The 17,690-nt window shown below is 37.7% G+C and overlaps 1 protein-coding gene across 1 annotated transcript; it reads left to right on the top strand.

Annotated features, from left to right (window-relative positions):
• The first annotated feature begins 454 nt into the window (after window positions 1-454).
• scfd1 (sec1 family domain containing 1) lies at window positions 455-17,560 on the top strand. Its single transcript, XM_005814254.3, has 25 exons — window positions 455-558; window positions 2,492-2,562; window positions 3,574-3,662; window positions 4,644-4,734; window positions 5,095-5,217; window positions 6,438-6,525; window positions 7,647-7,736; window positions 8,482-8,537; window positions 9,010-9,095; window positions 10,450-10,549; window positions 10,771-10,910; window positions 11,483-11,573; window positions 11,678-11,751; window positions 12,419-12,500; window positions 13,023-13,119; window positions 13,257-13,327; window positions 13,852-13,931; window positions 14,490-14,552; window positions 15,029-15,104; window positions 15,576-15,629; window positions 15,848-15,900; window positions 15,994-16,027; window positions 16,401-16,466; window positions 17,231-17,299; window positions 17,393-17,560. Exons 1-25 carry the CDS (start codon window positions 528-530, stop codon window positions 17,414-17,416), a joined length of 1,899 nt encoding a protein of 632 aa, XP_005814311.2. The 5' UTR covers window positions 455-527; the 3' UTR covers window positions 17,417-17,560.
• Window positions 17,561-17,690: the final 130 nt, after the last annotated feature.

The following is a 17,690-nucleotide window of genomic DNA, read 5'->3' as shown; positions in this document are numbered from 1 at the left end:
ATTTGATTCAATTAATTTGATTTAGTACATTCCAATTCAGTATAGTCAATAGTCAAAGGAAATGACAGAGTGTAAATCCAGTCTTCATAATACAGTACAGTCAGATACATGGGACCATAAAAGTAGTATAATATTGGTTAATGAAAGTAGCGGAAATAAACTTTATTGATTTGATGTTTTTTTGTGAGAAACTGAATAGCTTTTTAATCTAATGCAAATTATGCGTTCAACTTGAGAAAAATAAGCACTTTAACAATATTAATATGTTGCTACGTGATATTTGAGTTGCAATATTTAAATTAAATTGGGGAAATAATTTGACATTTCAATGACATTCTAATTTACTGCGATGCAAATTACAACACGTACTAGTGTAGAGCGAGTGATGAATCAGCCAAACACAATGAAGTTTCCAGGAAAAGAACCAGAGTGATACCTCTTCGCAATCCACTAATCTCTAAAGGAGGACTACGTCGGTCCGGGCTGCTGCCACGTCAATGGTTTCGTCATCACTATCAACATAAAACATGGCGACATCTGTCCGAGAAAAGCAAACAGGTGAGCGAAAGTATATATTTTTTCTTCTGGTAGGAACTGCTGTGCGCCAGGAGGGCTGCCACATTACTGGCAGGCTGCTCTGAAAGGCCCGGGTCAGAACCTGGACCTCTGTTTGCGTGTCAGCCTCCTAACCGGCTCACAGCCCGCCTGCTTCACAAGCTAGCCGCCGGCGGAGTCCCTTCCCGTGGCAGCGGCTTCACGGGAGAAACTGCCTTAATTTATCTGCCTCTTACATTAAATTCCTAATAACGAAAGTGTCACTAGCAGTGGCAGTGTGTCAGCTGTTTGCGGTGAATGATTTCAGGCGGAAGAACTAGATGGTCCTAGCCTGCTGCTAACGCTGAAGGCTTCATGTATTTCAAACACAAGTCTTCACGTGAAACTCCTGGATCTACAATGAAATACATCCGTGCATATTGTTGCCGAGAATCCCTAAATTATATTTAGGGATAATATAATTTAGGGATATATTATATATAATTATAAATTATATTTCTTTAAGTCGTGGGATGTAAAAGTATAGGTTTAATTCTGATATTTACTTGTGGTCCGACAGTCATCATGACTACCCATAATTTTAAAGGGGACATAAAATGTCCAAACATTTTAGCAGGAATATATCACATTTAATTCATATGGAACATTTTTAGATCTGACACCCAAATATATATACAGCTATCATAGCGGCCAAAGCAATTCAAAATGACTAAAAAGTAAATTCTAAAAACGTTTTTTGGTTGCAAATTTAAAACATTTTATTTAAAACAAAAGATGAGAGAGAAGATCACTTACTGTGCACAATTTAGTTCACATTACGCTTATTTCCCCTCACTAGGCTGCTGGTGGGGTAGAGATGATTCAGTTTGCTTAGAACAAACATAATAAAGGGTTCAGGTCCCATAGAGGGCGGCTGGTTGTATCAGAATGTGGTTCTGGATGTCACTGTGGGCCATCAGTACCAGTGTAGTGGAGAGGCCTGCCAGCTTTACCCCAGCATCATGGAGTGAGGAACCATACACTGTACTTGATGACCCAGATCTGACAGCTCTACACCAGTCACATCCTGTGTGTCTGAGTGTCTTCCCAACATCCAGACACACAGGATGTGTGTTTTAAACCTTAGCAATTATTTGTTTGTCAGGGACGTACAAGCTACATTTTTGTTCCTTGACTTTCTACCAAATAATATTTTCAGCTAATCCCAAAACTATCCATACCTCTATCAGATTTAGTTATTTCTATTCAAACAAGATTTCTAACATACATTTTTGTAGATTTTAAAATGGCTTGTTAGAACTATGAAAACTGCCTCTGAACTATGAAAAAGTCTTTACATTAATCAAACCTTTATTGTAATTCCAGAATAGCTTTTTACATATTTTCTCTGGTATTTTGATGATTTATCTCTGGGTTGGAAGGCCTCATTCTCATCACCCTAATCTAAGGGAGCTAAAGTCAGACTGATGCTCTCACTCTGGTTGGACCGCTCCAAAACATCAATACTGCCATTCAAAAGAAAGATTTTGGTTAAATGAAAAAATTACTTCCAACCTTACCTGGGATTTGTACAAAGTGGTGCTAATTGTGGTTCTGGAACATTTCGGCTATTTAAATCCGTTCTTAAATTTTGAATTGTTACTTTTTCTAGTTTTTTTAAAAAGACAGCAAAGTGCTGCTGTTTTTGGTTCCTCTTTGGAATTTCTGTAGGAATAAGATTAGAGAATTGCCAGTCCCATGGCAATTACATAAAAGAAATGTAAGGTTCCATATGTCCCACAGATTTCTCTAAAAACCAAAACCTGTCCTCTATGTACTTTATTTACCAAGAATAGCTTCTGATTTATGTATCTTTTCAGTTCAAGATATTTATGATGAGAAGATGCTCATCTAAGCACTTGTTGAGAGAGTAAATGGTGTCTTTGTGTTTCTGCAGTTGCCTTAAAGCGAATGTTGAACTTCAACACTCCTCCTCTGAAGAACGCAGCAGCTGAGCCAGTATGGAAGGTAACACTTTGGTCACTGGGCAACTTATTTCTCCTTTGCTGGGTCAATTAAAGTCACAGACAAAAAGTTAGTAGGATGGGATCATTCACACACACATTAAGGGATTGTATGAACACAGAGGCCAAATGAATCTGTCCCTAAATAAATAATGATACAATCCTTCTAGGGGGCCCCTGAGTTCAGTTTTCTGGCCGAACACCAGCCTTTAAAAAGCCTGATCTGCCGATTCCGATTTTGGCTGATGCTGATTTTTTTTTGTCTGAAATGTTAAATACAGCAAGAAAGTTGCTGAGTTGGCAACAGTGGGGTGACTATTGTTTACTGCAAATGTGCAGACATGACCTAGGGGGCCTGTCTGTCAGTCAAACGTCTCTCACAGCAGAGCAGAAGAAGACAGTGACTGATATTTAGACCTTTGGCAAGGAAGATAAGAGCGGTGGATAAGATCGGCTTCAGATGGAAGCATCTCAGTCATTTAGGTTAAGGACATGTTTTGTCTAGAAACATTGTTATGCTTTTTCAGTTTGAAGGGACATAAACAAACCCTCCAAACTAACTTTGTCCAATGATCTAGGATCAAAATGGTGAAGAACAACCCTGTCCCACAGAGCATCTGTGTTCAGGTGACAAAAAGTGAGAAGAGAAAAGAAACAAAGCCAAACATTGTATCAAAGTTGAGCACTGATAAGCAGAATGGATTGTCATCAATCTATATGTAACCCCCGAGCTCATATGCAGTATCCCATGGTATAAATGTGGATTTTTTTCAGAATAAAAGCCTTTCATAGATGAGAAATCTATGTTAAACTTCTGTAGGCAGTAGAGTTTTAAAAAAACAAGATGGATGTCAGTTTCAAACCCTTAGCTGCAGTCGTACCGTACAATTGTTTTCTACAAACAAAAGGACATTGTTATCATCAAGCCACCACCACATTTTAGGCTCCCAAGCAGCAGAACAAAGGAGAAACACAACACAGGTCGTCTCATGTCTACATGTCTGATTTTTTGCAGGTGTTAATATACGACAGATTTGGTCAAGATATCATCTCTCCACTGCTGTCGGTCAAAGAGCTGCGAGACATGGGCATCACCCTTCATCTGTAAGAAACATACTGTTGTATTTTTATTATTTGGACTTGTACCTTCTAAAGTACTGACTTGCCTCTATATGGATGCTAACAACTCTAAAATATTTCTGCCTACAGTTATATAAAATTTTTGTCTGATTCTTCTTCATCACTGCGAGGCTTGAGGGAGAGGGCTTTAGAGATGATTAATTTGCATGAGGCAACATGGCTGCTAATAAAGCTGCAGTGATGAGGGTTTTAAAGCCAGGTTCCACCTGCTCAAGGTATTTCAGTCAGTCTTATTGGTTTATGTAGACCTGTACAAAACAGTCAGCCAAGTTTTAGCAATATCACTAAAAAAACAAAACAAAAATAAATAAACAAGGAGAAAAAACGTAAAAGTTTGAAATTTGTAGTAAAACGTTATAAATCTACAGAGTATTAAAATCCTTCCTGAATAAATAATTTGTGTTTAATTGCTGCTCTCGTTGTGTTGTTCTTTTAGCATATGGCCTTTTTTGAGTCTGTATGCTCCAGTTAATGATTAATAGATTAGTAAATTAGATTATTTCAATATTCGATTTATCTTATTTAATAGGATTAGTCCTTTTAGGAGTAATTTGGTTAATTCAAATTTTCAACTATTCATTGTTTTTTTTGCTAATAATTAGTCAAAGACTTAGATCAACTGCAGCTGATGCCTTCTTAATATAAATTAGAAAGGGTTAACTTCATTTTCCACACACAGCTTCTCAATTTGTTTCAGGAAAATAATATCCTGGCAACTGTTATGTCTTGAAATTGTACCATTGAAATTAGATGTCTTAAATAGAAAAACATTTTTAATGCTTTTAGGTTTGTTAAAAGGCAAACATGAAAATTGGTGTTTGGACTAGAAAGGGACAAGAGGTCCCAATCTGCTGGTTAAAATATACTGAGCAGTAATACAAAGTTATGTTTTTTGTAGTATTTCTGTAAACAGTGTTCTGCTACACCTTATTTTTGTATGTGTAGGCTTCTTCACTCGGACAGAGATCCTATTCCCGACGTTCCTGCCATCTACTTCCTAATGCCCACAGAGGAGAACATCGACAGGATCTGTCAGGTGCTCCCACATTTATCTGTCTGATGCCTTGAAACATGACTCAGCTTGATGATTAACTCTAAGTGAAGGCGATGTGTCAGGCTTCGTCAGGCCAGATGCTGACTGGGTCTGGGACATATTTGGGAACTATATTTGAGAGAAAGAGGTCTTTTGTGTACATAGAAGATCTTTGAGTTCAGTTCATGCACAGTGGGGATAAAACAGCTGAAAAATAGTTTTACGTTTAGAATTTTGTTGAGTATATATTCTCAATTTCTGAACCACATTGTTAGTGTTATTTAGCCATTAATGTCTAAATAACACTGTGTGACATAGTGTCATTTTGTGTATAACTCTGTGTGTGTGTGTGTGTGTGTGTAGGATCTGAGGAGCCAGCTGTATGAGTCGTACTTCCTGAACTTCATCTCTGCCATCAGTCGGAGTAAACTGGAGGACATTGCCAGTGCTGCTCTGGCTGCTAATGCAGTCTGCCAAGTCACCAAGGTAACTGTGCTTAGATCAGCCGTTTTTAGGCTTTGTTAGAGTTCAGTTTGTTTCTGCTGAAAATGTTGTAGACAGTGAACATCTTAATAAAAGTGAACAGATTTTTGAAGGACATTGTGGAACTTAGCAAGCAGATGTCCTGTCTTGTCCTTTCCTTTGATTTATTCAGCCATGTGTTAGCTGAATATGTTATGTTTAAACACAGGAGAATCAGATACAAATATGTTCATATCATCAGATGGTATGATATGAATACAGGATGTTAATACAGGATGGTAATAACCTGTATTAACTATATTACAAGTTTTGGATTGACAATGAAAAAATGTAGGGTTGTTTAACCACCACAACAGTCAGTCCGAGTTCTTCTAAAAAAACTTTGAGTTATTTAATATAATCCCAGTGGCAGGCCTGCATTTGGTACCTGGGGGTTTATTGACAACATCCACCATCCAGACATTGCAATGTCAGAGTGTTTGATGGGGTAACAGTGACAATGTTCCCAATCCATAAGGGCAGATCTACTCAGTCGAATTCTACACTTTGTGCTCTTACCAAGATCATGCTTTATTATTATTTTTAATATTCTATTTAGATTTCCTAATTGCACGTTCTGAATTATTTGAAAGGTTTGTTGCAGTTTTTTTTTACATGTTTGACCAAGGAAGCCAACCGTTTGTTTTTGTCAGTTTCTTTATTATTTATTTTACATTGGCTGTTCTACTCCTAATTGCACTGACTGAACAAATGAAAGTTCTAAGTCAATTCAACTAAGATTTTTTTCTATCAGATGTTGGTATCGATATCTGAAGTGAAGAAAGTGAATTGGTGCATCGCTGGTTACAAACATATAAGCTACCAATCATTACTATGAGGATGTAATGAGTATGTAATGAGCCTGGTATTACATTGGTCCAGTTCAGCCCTGCCATCAGCATCAGTATTAAGGGATCATATGGATCCAGATCTCACTAACTGCTGTATGCAAATAAACACAGAGAAGACAGCCAGAAAACATTCTTCCAGAGGTTTCCTTCTGATGTTTATTTTTTAACTTCCAGTGCGCATCTGACTACACCCACTAGTTTTGAAAAGAAAATACAAAGTGTACATATCTAGACTCCAGTTTTCCATAAGTTGCAGATGACATGAGAATTAAGCCATGTTACAGGTTTTCCTATATTTTCAGTGGATTGATATGAATAGTGTTTATTTTGCAGGTTTTTGATCAGTACCTGAACTTCATCACCCTGGAAGATGACATGTTCATCCTCTGCCACCAAAACAAAGAGCTAATCTCTTATCATGGTAATATATATTAATATACATCTTTTCTTGTTATTTGTCTTTGTGACCTCAGTAATGGCACTCCACTTTTCTCACTTGTAACCTGCTTCCAGTCATAGCTCTGAAATAGTTTTTTCCTCTGGGATAGCATGGATTTTTCAGCACTATAACTGGAAGTATGGCTGGAAGCTGTCTGTAGAAGTTGGGGTTTCTAAGTTGTACTGGGTTGACCAGACTTTGATCACTCATCCCTACAATTTCCAGTTTTCTTGGAGCTATGACTTGCAAATTCTTGTTTTTACCACTTCTGTTTTTTTTCCCTCAAAGAATGAAACACATAATAGAGAAAAACATGTGCTGCAGATTCTTTCATTGACTTAGTGGTTTTCTATCCAATAGAAAAGGAAGGAATTTCAAGATTTTTCCCATTTCTACATCAAAGCATCTGCCCCTAACCACTGTCTGATTTTTATTCAAGCTCAAAAGCGAAGTCCAAGTACTTTACTTGTAAATTTTGAGGTGTTTTTAAGCAAAAAACAGAAAATAGAAACAAACAAACAATGGGGTTCTTATTTTTGATGCATTTATTTAATGAGAAAAACAGTCTTTTATGATCGTCAATCAAAACCAGTCAGGAGAAAATTGGTAAATTCTGATATCCTTTCAATCAATGCTGTTGCATCAGTGCTGAACTGAATGTTCGTCTTGGTGAGGTCTTCACCTAGAGAGTCAATGTATAGTCAAGGGATAACAACATCACATTCTTCATGATGGAGGGACTGATAAAAACCTGAACAGATGTGATGAGTCTTAAATGTTTTCCAACACTCCGGTCCAGGGATGTAACTGTAGACAGCAACCGTCACTCAGTCATATGAGTGTTTTATTTTGTTTAATTATTTAACCTCAACTTCATGCATAAGGGCTCTGTTGGAATGAAAAGTGAGGTGTTATTTAAACACGATTCAGCTGAGGTCATAAACAACCATTGTGTCGATGTGTGTTCTTTAAAGGAAATGTTGATCTTTCAAACTTCTCATAGCTGCTCCATTATTCCTGAACAACGTTCTAAAAAACATACACAACTGAGTTACAGTTCTAGCTTAGTTAATGTAAACTGTCTTCATTTCTTACCTGTGCAGCCATCAACAGAGCAGACATCCAAGACACAGACATGGAGGCCATAATGGACACCATCGTAGACAGCCTCTTTTGTTTCTTTGTTACTCTGGGTGAGTACCTTTACATACTGTTAAAGAAGAATCACTCACACAATGCACACTGATCACCTGCAACTGCAGTTTATTTTGAAAAGGAGATGTAAGAAATTGAAACCATGTCATCAAATTGCATATACATTTAATTTTGCAAATTGAAAGAAAATATAAGGATTGCACTGATTGCAGTTTTTTTTTTTTTTTGGCTGATCAAAGATCTTTAAAAAGCATGATCTTCCAAGTCTGATTTTGGCTGATACTGACTTTTTTCAAAGTTGCGAAGTTGGCAATAGATAGGTGACTATTATCATCTGTACAGACATGACCTGGTTGGTCTGTCAGTCAGTTTTTCTCACAGCATTGTGTACGGATAGTGGCTGATTTTCACACCTGTTTGGCGGTAGACATGATGGCTGGATAAGCTCTCGGCCTCACTTTTGTACGACTGGACCAAAGTGCCCTGTTGTTTCATTTATATTGGAACATGTGAACGTTTGCTGTTTTTCAAAGATTTGTCTACTTATTCTTAAGTACTACTAATAAAACTAATTATATATTGTTAAATTGTTTGCGCTGTAGTTATCAGTGATCTCTCAAATCAGTTTCCCGTTTTGCTGTAAATGTTGTTTTCCCTTTGAGATCTAACATGGAAGCTGAGGTTCCTCTGTGTTGCATAATGGTTAGATGTTATGTTCACCTTTACCGAAGCATTTTCCTGTTTAGATGCAGGGTAAAAAATAACTGTGACACTGTGATTCAGGTGCAGTGCCAATCATCCGATGTCCCAGGGGAAATGCTGCAGAGATGGTGGCTGTGGTAAGTTGTCAGATAAAGCTGGAAATCTGGACTCTTACCTCTGACACTGTTGGAGGAAGTTTTTTTAAGTGTTGTGAAGGGAGAAAGTTAAGCATTTCCAATTACATTCCTGATATGCTCCAATATGCCTAATTTATTTTTTTTAATCATATGAATTTATCAGTTAAACCAAAAATATTTTCAACCCTTTGAATATGAATAGATGGGTTAAATAGAGATTATTTTGTGTTTCTGTCTTTTTTCTTTCTCTCTAAATGTGTTTCAACAGACCAGGAAGCTTAGAATATTCTGGAATGAAGCATTTGCAGTGAATCTCTTCCTCTTTGTTTTCATTTTTATTTTATGCTCTTATCTTTGTCTGCAGTTAAGTTCTCCATTTTCAGAGGATATTATACCCTATTCAACAGGATTTTGTTTAGTAAGGATTTCCAACAGATCGATGTTTTTTCTGCATATTGTGTTGTGTGTACAGAAGCTGGATAAAAAGCTCCGTGAGAACCTGCGGGACGCCAGAAATAGTCTGTTTACCGGAGACAGTATGACTGCCGGACAGTTCAGGTCGGTGAACAGTAGAATGTTTTTTATATTAAACTAGATTTTAATTCATCATTACAATCGTTGAGTTGCTCAAATTAATGACAATGCAGCTAATGTGAATTTTTAACTTCATATTAAAGTTTAGCATTTTACATTTCAGTATCGTCACTGTTGTTGTAGCTGATTTGTACCACAGTGTAAATATCAACAGAACCAGCTTTCATCTGTCACTCACTCTGTGTAACATAATTATTAGCAACCACTAGCACATTTAGCTTGGGAAGCATAACTTAACCCTTTCATGCATAGTGGTCACTACAGTGGACAGCTATCTAAAAGCCATTTTCTTGTGCTTCCTGTGGATTTTTACGTTATAAATGCACACAAACCACTGAAGTGGACACTAATGCATCATAAAATATACCATCAACTACTGGCCATCAGCTGCAAATGCAAGAAATTATTTTTGTTAAATACAATATGGCCGACAGACAAAAAAGCATGAGAACCGACCCGGTCCCTCCTTCTACTGTAGACGACTCTTGCAAGTAAAAAAAATATTGTGACATCAGATAACCCCTAAGGAACAATACAACTTTGTATTTGGACAAAATTACAATTGATCACATAAAAATAAAAAATTAAAAAAAAATTATTTTTACTAAAAAAAATTTCCTACCTTTTTTATGCCTTAAGAAAAAAAATTTAAAAAATGGAAAAAAATTCTGACACAAAGGATCATAATTCATGCATGAAAGGGTTAATAGATGGACATTTAGGGCTGAACGTGATGGAGGGCTTGTAAAGTGTTAATAAATGCTCCCTGAACTATGAGGGAAAAAGAGAGACAGAACTAACTTACTATCCCAAATTTAATTTCTGATTTTAATTTTTTTTTTTTTAATTCCCTCAAACTTTTCCCTTAAAAAATTACAGACAGTATCTTCAAAAACTTGCTATTATTTAAATATTTCATTCTGTGTGCTGACCTGAATGTATAGTTGAAATAAATATGAGCTGTAAAACACACTTGCCAAGATAGATGGTAGTTGCTGTGTGACCTGACATCACTCTGAATTATGGAAACTCAGAGAACATTGGTGGAAAAAAATCTGATTTTCCAAAAATGTAATTTCCAAAAACAGAAAAATGTAATTATTGCCCAGCACTAGGTTGATTTTAACAACAGCATAGAGCTAATAAATAAATATTTGAGCAAAAAATACAAATTGCTGAAAAAAACTTTGGTTGTTTGAATCTGAAACTTGAAAATACAAAAGATGCCTACTAGAAAGAGATGATGTGATGCTCTGTAACAGGTCAGACATGTTGCTCTGTGATCTCCATAACCCATGATCGATTTTGTCCTTACCAGTTTCCAGAGACCCCTTCTGGTTCTAGCAGACCGCAACATGGACATGGCCACGCCCCTTCACCACACCTGGACCTATCAGGCCCTGATCCATGATGTCCTGGTGAGTTAGCCTGTCTGAGTAAACTATTTCATGTTACAGTGTACTTGTAATGCAGAAGAAACTGCATTAAAAATTACATTTACAGATAGATCAGTTAATCAGTGATTTCTTTGTATTTTTTTTATTTTTATGCAGGACCGTTTTATACTAAAACCTTTTAGAGGGTCTCAGCTCTTGGTAGACATGCAGACAAAACATGACCCGTTTTCTGTGTCCATCAGGACTTCCATCTGAATAGGGTGATGATGGAGGAGGGAGCGGGGACCGATCCATCACAGGCTGGTGCCAGACCAAAGAAAAAGACCAAGAAGACGTATGACCTCACTGCTGCTGATACGTTCTGGCAGAAGCACAAGGGCAGGTCAGTTCCTAAGCTACATGTTTCACAAACATCACCAGGAGCTTTAACTGCCATTTTCTAACTCAAGTTTAGAACAGTTTGACTTTAATCTTCACTTAGCTTGTACCTTAATGTCTAGATGAGAGCTAGATGATTCTGTTCTGTCCTGAAGTTAATAAGTGATTTTTTTTCTGTATATCTGAGGTCATTAAAGGGACAGCCCTCCTCCTTCAGACTAGCCAGCAGCAATTAGCAAACATCTGGTAGAACTGCTCATCTGCTGAGTTATAGAAGCTACCTCTCAGTGCAATGCTGATTAAAAATGTTGTTACAGGATTACAACGTAACAGTGTACAATATATATATCAAAAATAACATATATATAATTTTTGATATATATAGAATTTTTTTTAACAACTGAAGTTAACACAGTTGCTTCATTGTGCTTTAAAATGGCACTGCCTGCCTGGAGATTCTGCCCCTTTAATTACTGAGGTTTCTGACACTCTGTTTGGTTTCTATATCTTTTTTTTTTTTTAATTAAAAAAAACACATGTTGTCTGTCTGTTGCCATGTTGCTGTTTTTCTAACAGTCCATTCCCAGAGGTGGCGGAGTCAGTCCAGGAAGAGCTTGATGCATACAGAGCCCAGGAAGACGAGGTCAAACGGCTGAAAAGCATTATGGTCAGCTTCACACAAACACACACCTGAAAACTACTCTTTATTGAAATTTTTCACGGTCTGACACTGATTGAGGTTTAGTAACAACAGATGTGTTGCTTCTCCAGGGTCTGGATGGCGAGGATGAAGGAGCCATCAGCATGTTGTCAGACAACACAGCCAAGCTCACCTCAGCCGTCAGGTGAGAAGAAACAGAGAGTAGGAGAGCGATGCTTTAAACAATCCTTTAATCTCCGTCTAGATTCATGTCACTTTGCTTAGTGGCTGATGCTTTAATAGAAACATCATAGAATCAGAAGAAACAAGAAGTTAAATTTAGCACATCTGTAACTCTTAAAAATGTTATGTTGTTATCTAAGTCTAATCCAGACCGTCCTGGATTTCCTGATTGTTTTGTGTGATTTATTTTTGTTTTTATTTCTTTTGCAATAAAACCACTCATTTTGTGGTGCTACTTCAGAAATATTTGCAAGAAGTTTTTCATTTTTTCCCCCTCACTTCGAAGTAAAAATTAGAGCAAAGAAACGCAGGAATCTGTTGACTTTTTTTTCTTCTTATTTTCTGCAATCGCAGAATCACCTGGAGCAATGTGACTGAGGTTATATCACAGAAAGAATCATGGAAATGTGTATTCTGGATTTCAGCAGCTTTTTTCTTCCTTTTCTTTCCCCCCACTGTTTGATGTCTGCCGACAACTCATAGTCTGTATTTTTAAATCGGTTTGGAAGACGTTCAGTACAATGTCTTTGTCTTTCTAATGCAAAACATCTTTAGAAAAATGTCCCTTGTGAGAAATTCAATGTCATTTTTAGCATTAATGTATTGTTCCATTGTGCTGTTGCCTCCAGCTCTCTGCCTGAGCTCCTGGAGAAGAAAAGACTGATTGATCTTCACACAAATGTTGCCACTGCCGTCCTCGACCACATTAAGGTACCGCAGGGCTGTTTGAAACCTGAACATACCAACACATTACCTGGTTTTGGGACCTAAAATTTCGAAAGTTTTTTTTGCAAAAACACCAAAATCTTACAAAGTATTTTTTAATCTAGTTTTTAGGTCAAATATCTTAGTACATTTGAAACGAGACAAAACTAACGTGCAAGTATCTTTTCTGTAAGCTTGTTTTAAGTAAATAATTCTTGACAGTAGATAAAAAGTACTTAATCCACTGGCTGAATATTTAGCTTATAAAAACAGATTTTTTTCCATGTGATAGGCGAAAAATCTGCTAGCATTTTTTAATCAATATTATAGAATTATTGACTTAAAACAAGCTCCTATGTCTTCTTTTTGCTTCATCAGAAAATCTGCCTGGTCATTGCTGTAAACACAGGCATATTCTCTAAAATATCAACAACCAGTGGGTCAGACTGCTGGTGGTGTCGGTACTTCAGTGAGTTGAGGTGTGAGATCTGTTCCTTCATACTGACTTCATTCTGTTTTTGTCATCAGAGTCGTAAATTGGATGTTTACTTTGAGTATGAAGAGAAGCTGATGAGCAAATCAACCATAGACAAGTCACTGCTGGACGTCATCGGTGACCCAGACGGTATACACACACACACGCACGCACACACACACACACACACACACACACACACACACATGCCCTCACCTCATAAATGTTTGTACATGTTGTGTGTTCATAATGTACTGAGAATGTGTGTGAATGTTTCTGTTGGACAGCGGGGACTCCAGAGGATAAAATGAGACTCTTCCTCATCTACTACATCACAGCTCAGCAGGTTCCTTCAGAGGTAACACACTCCGCCCAACACACTGGCCTTTGGTCACACACTTAGCATTAAAGCTGCACTATGGAACTTTTATAAAATATCTGTTTTTTTTGTTTTTTTTTACATATTTGTTAAAACGGTCACTGTGTTGTGACAGTATAATATGAGACAGGGAATCGGTGAACAAATGAAGCTCCTCTGCCTTTTCCCTGTGGTCCTGCTGCTGTCTGCAGAAATACAGTCAAAAACAACCAGGAGGCGGGTCTTAGTGCTGTCAATCATCCTCATGGGACTGCTCAGACCCTCCCCAATGCTCTCTGTTATGTTACAGCTAGTTAACCATAACCTGTCCTGAATGCTGAAGCCAGTTACCATGGCCACCAGCGGTGGCGGAAAAACGGTTTTCCTGGAACAGGAAGTTGTTCTCCTTCATGAGGGTGACTGACAGCGCTAAGACCTTTCAATTCTGTCGTAAGGTTCTAAAGCTGTGAGAAATCCTAATGTTCATGTATGTTAGTAACTTTGCTCTGTGTGTGGTTGTGTAGACTGATTTGGAGCAGTATAGGAAGGCTTTGTTGAACGCAGACTGTGACCTTTCACCTCTAAACTACATCAAACAATGGAAGTAAGTACTTAGCTTCTCTCCATCTGTTACTTTAACAGACTGTTGAATACTGATTGAGTTGACATGAAGTCACTGTACAAAGGGAAAAATAAATTAGTTTAATGAAGATAAATCCTCCAGGCAGTTTGATCACAGATTGGCTGTTTGTGGTTATGGTTTAAATATTGGTTTGTAAATTACAAGTTGGTTCTCAAGGGCAGAGAAATGCGTTGAGACGACGCAAACAAAGTTATTCTGGCCACAAAATTTTCACACTGCACAAAAGCCCAGACCCAGGACTCCGTCATCATCTCTCCCACTGCAGCACACAACCTTCATATTCTATGAAACTCGTTTAAGAAAATATTCTTCAAGAGCGCTGACACCAGGAGTGTTGTTATTTCAACCCTGCAGCTCTGGCATTTTTCTGTCCTCTTTTAGTATGAAGGACTTTTCAATCAGCGGCTCCTGAATTTAGTGACAAATTTGTAAAAATATTCTTTGTGTTTCTTTGTTCCACTGGTGGAACATTAAAAGTAAAGTTGGTTGCTCACTTTGTGTTTTCGGGTTTCTCCTCAGGGCTTTTACCAAAATGGCTTCCGGCCCAGCAAACTACGGCAACAGTGGAGTCAAACCGATGGGGTAACCTGCCTTCACTCTGCTGCTCATTCTGACAGTGTTTTGTTAAGCCAGCCTGTTTTATGTGCACTGATAAGGATTTTACTTTGGACATTAGATTTTATGTCTTTCCAATGGTACTTATTTTTGTTGGTATGTAGTTTTTGATTAAAATATGATTAATTACAGATTCTGCAATTACTTGATAAAAGGTTTTCAGTCACAGCACGACCTTTCACCTTTATTTTACTATATTTTCACAAAAGAAGGCTTAACCGTAATACCCGGACTATTGAGCTCCCATGAATATAAGCCGTAACCACTGACTTTAAGAAGAGAAACTTTCTGAAGATTGTCTGTAACACAGCTGCTGTTTTTCCATTTGAGTCCTTTTCTTGAGGAAAACTTAAAGTCTTCATGTATTTGATGTTGTAGCTGCCTGATTGAAGCTGGTTAGAGGAAGTACGTTAGCTTAACGCTGTCCTCCTCTGCTGCTCCAGGCTGTTCTCCAGAGTCATGAATACTGGCTCTCAGTTTGTCATGGAGGGAGTGAAGAACCTGGTGCTCAAACAGCATGTGAGTCAAATGTGTTTAGTTACTTAAAGACCAGCAAGAAAACTGTCATCAGACGGCAGGAAGTCACTAAGACTTATTTAGATCAGTCTTCATCGCTTTATTTTTAAACAGTCGAGTTTAGACATGAACAAATGTGCTTTACCTGGACCTGGACAATATGTCAGGTTATTTTATTGTCCTGTTTAACACACAACAGGGAAAATTTTCACTTTTCTTAGGTTGGGAACCAGCAAACAGACAGAACGCAACCTGGCTTTGCAATGTAGCAGCTTCTGAATTCAGTCTGATGTTTCTCATGTTTTGGGATTTACTGAAATTTTGTTAGCTTTTGTTTTTTTTATTTTTTATTTTACTTGTTTTATTTGTAACATAAACATTTCAACTTTGAATTCATCAAATCCAATCATGGTATTTGTAAATGTGTACAAAAAAACGTTTTACTGAAACTTAAACAACTTGTGTTATTTTCAGAACCTTCCAGTCACTCGGATCGTGGACAACCTGATGGAAATGAAATCTCATCCTGTGAGTTTTTGTTGCTTTGCTGAAGATGAAAAATAAATATTGGTTGTTCATTTTGGCCCAGTTTTATTTTTCGGACTGATACCAATATGTTAAGAGATAACTGATCCTGATCCTGGCCGATACATTGTTCATCCCTAGTTCAAAATGTAGGTTGTGTGCATCTACAGCGTTTTCATCATTGTCATCTCTCTGTTTATGATGTTTTTTCTTTCTTTCAGGAAACTGATGATTATCGCTACTTTGACCCCAAGATGCTGCGGGGTAGCGAGAGGTAGGACAAGAATCAGCAACTCCCTTAACAGATGAGCAGAAACAGACGGGCGCTGTGCCGACTGTCTCATCATCTCACTCACTTCTTTTTCAGCTCCATTCCCAGGAACAAAAATCCATTTCAGGAGGTACGTTTAGTGTCTGGTACAATGATGGATTCCTTTTCATTCCCAGAACAAGATGGATTTATACTCTGAAAGTTAGATTTAGTGTAAAGGGTCAGTTAGATGGTAAATCATCTCCATCAATGTTATTTTAAAATTAGTAGCATATGACAGAAAACCAGTACAAATCAGAATTATTGATTATCTGTAATTTGATCCTGTTTTCCTGTAAACTTTGGATTCAGCTGGTCAGCAAGCCACCACCACCCTCTGATGCTGTTTTATATTTTTTATTTAAACATAACCTGTTTGGTGTTGTGCTGTATGTGTGGATGTGATCATGTGTTGGATGTGTGTTGCTTTCCTCTGTGCCTCACTGAGATCTTGTGTGTTTCAGGCCATCGTGTTTGTGGTTGGAGGAGGAAACTACATCGAGTACCAGAACCTGGTGGACTACGCTAAGGTTAGCCGCGTTAGCAGAGCTAAGATTCTTGTTTAACAAATTAGTGTTTCATGAAGCTAACGTTTTGGTTAGCTATCTACACAATCAGCTAATTGTAGCCATCTACAGTTAGCTGATTTGTAGTTTAAACATTCTCCATTAAAGCCATTTTGAAAAATTTCCACCAGAACAAGGAAACGCATAACCAAAAATATAAATATGATTTCTGTCATTCAAAATATGTGGCTATGATTTGACACCAAATGTATAATTGGCAATTTCAGTGCAAAAACATATTTTCCATGACAACGGTGACCATCTGGAAAAATCTAAACGTGGTTTCTGTAGCTCCTGTTATGTATGATTCAACACCACCGTGGAAAATGTCTGCCATCTTTCAGTGGCTAAAGTTTTTTAAAAAATTTTTAATGATTCCCTAGGAACATCTGTGCCACGTTATGTTCTTGTTCATACAGTTACCTGCTGCGCTGTAACTCCTAGGGGAGCAAATCTTTTTTCACAGCTCTGTATGTCAGGTCATCAGTAGTTCTGTAAGGTAAAAAAAATAGTCGTCTTACCAAAACCATAAACAATGACTGGGCCGGAATTCCCAGAGAGTAAGAGCCGGGTCCAAACATCAACCTGAAGATCAAGAGGCTTCATCTTCTGTTACATTTTACCAGCTGTGCTAGAAATGTTCAGGAAACTCTGTGGATTCGTTTCCTGTCTTGATGTTTTGCTTTCTAACCACATAAAAATCCTCTTGGTCTTTTCTTATTTTTCAGTCGAAACCGGGGAGGAAGGTGGTTTACGGCTGCAGTGAGCTCTTCAATGCAGCTCAGTTCATGAAGCAGGTCAGCACACACACCTCTACTGTTCACCTGCTGCATGACTAGTGTGTGTGTGTTGTTGCCCCCTACTGACTGCCTCTTTCTTCTTTTTCTCAGCTCTCTCAACTTGGACAGAAGTGACCTGTGCACCAATAAAACCGATCCTCCTGTCTCCTAGCTAACCTGTTTTATATCAGCTCTCTTCTGTAAATGGACTAAATATTTCTGTCTTTGTAAATCTGCTCCATCCACTCATTCCTAATAAACCTGAACAGTCTGAAGTCACTGCTGCTTCCAAGTCATTAGAGTAAACCAGCAGCAGCAAACTGGATGCCGGCTTTTAGTGTGGAAAAAGATAAAAACCAAAAACGTTTTTAATCGTTACAAAGAAACCAGAACAGCAAAACGGAAACTT

The sequence above is a fragment of the Xiphophorus maculatus genome, chromosome 19 (assembly GCF_002775205.1).
Source record: "Xiphophorus maculatus strain JP 163 A chromosome 19, X_maculatus-5.0-male, whole genome shotgun sequence".
Taxonomy (NCBI): domain Eukaryota; kingdom Metazoa; phylum Chordata; class Actinopteri; order Cyprinodontiformes; family Poeciliidae; genus Xiphophorus; species Xiphophorus maculatus.
This window is presented reverse-complemented; position numbering and strand designations above follow the sequence as displayed.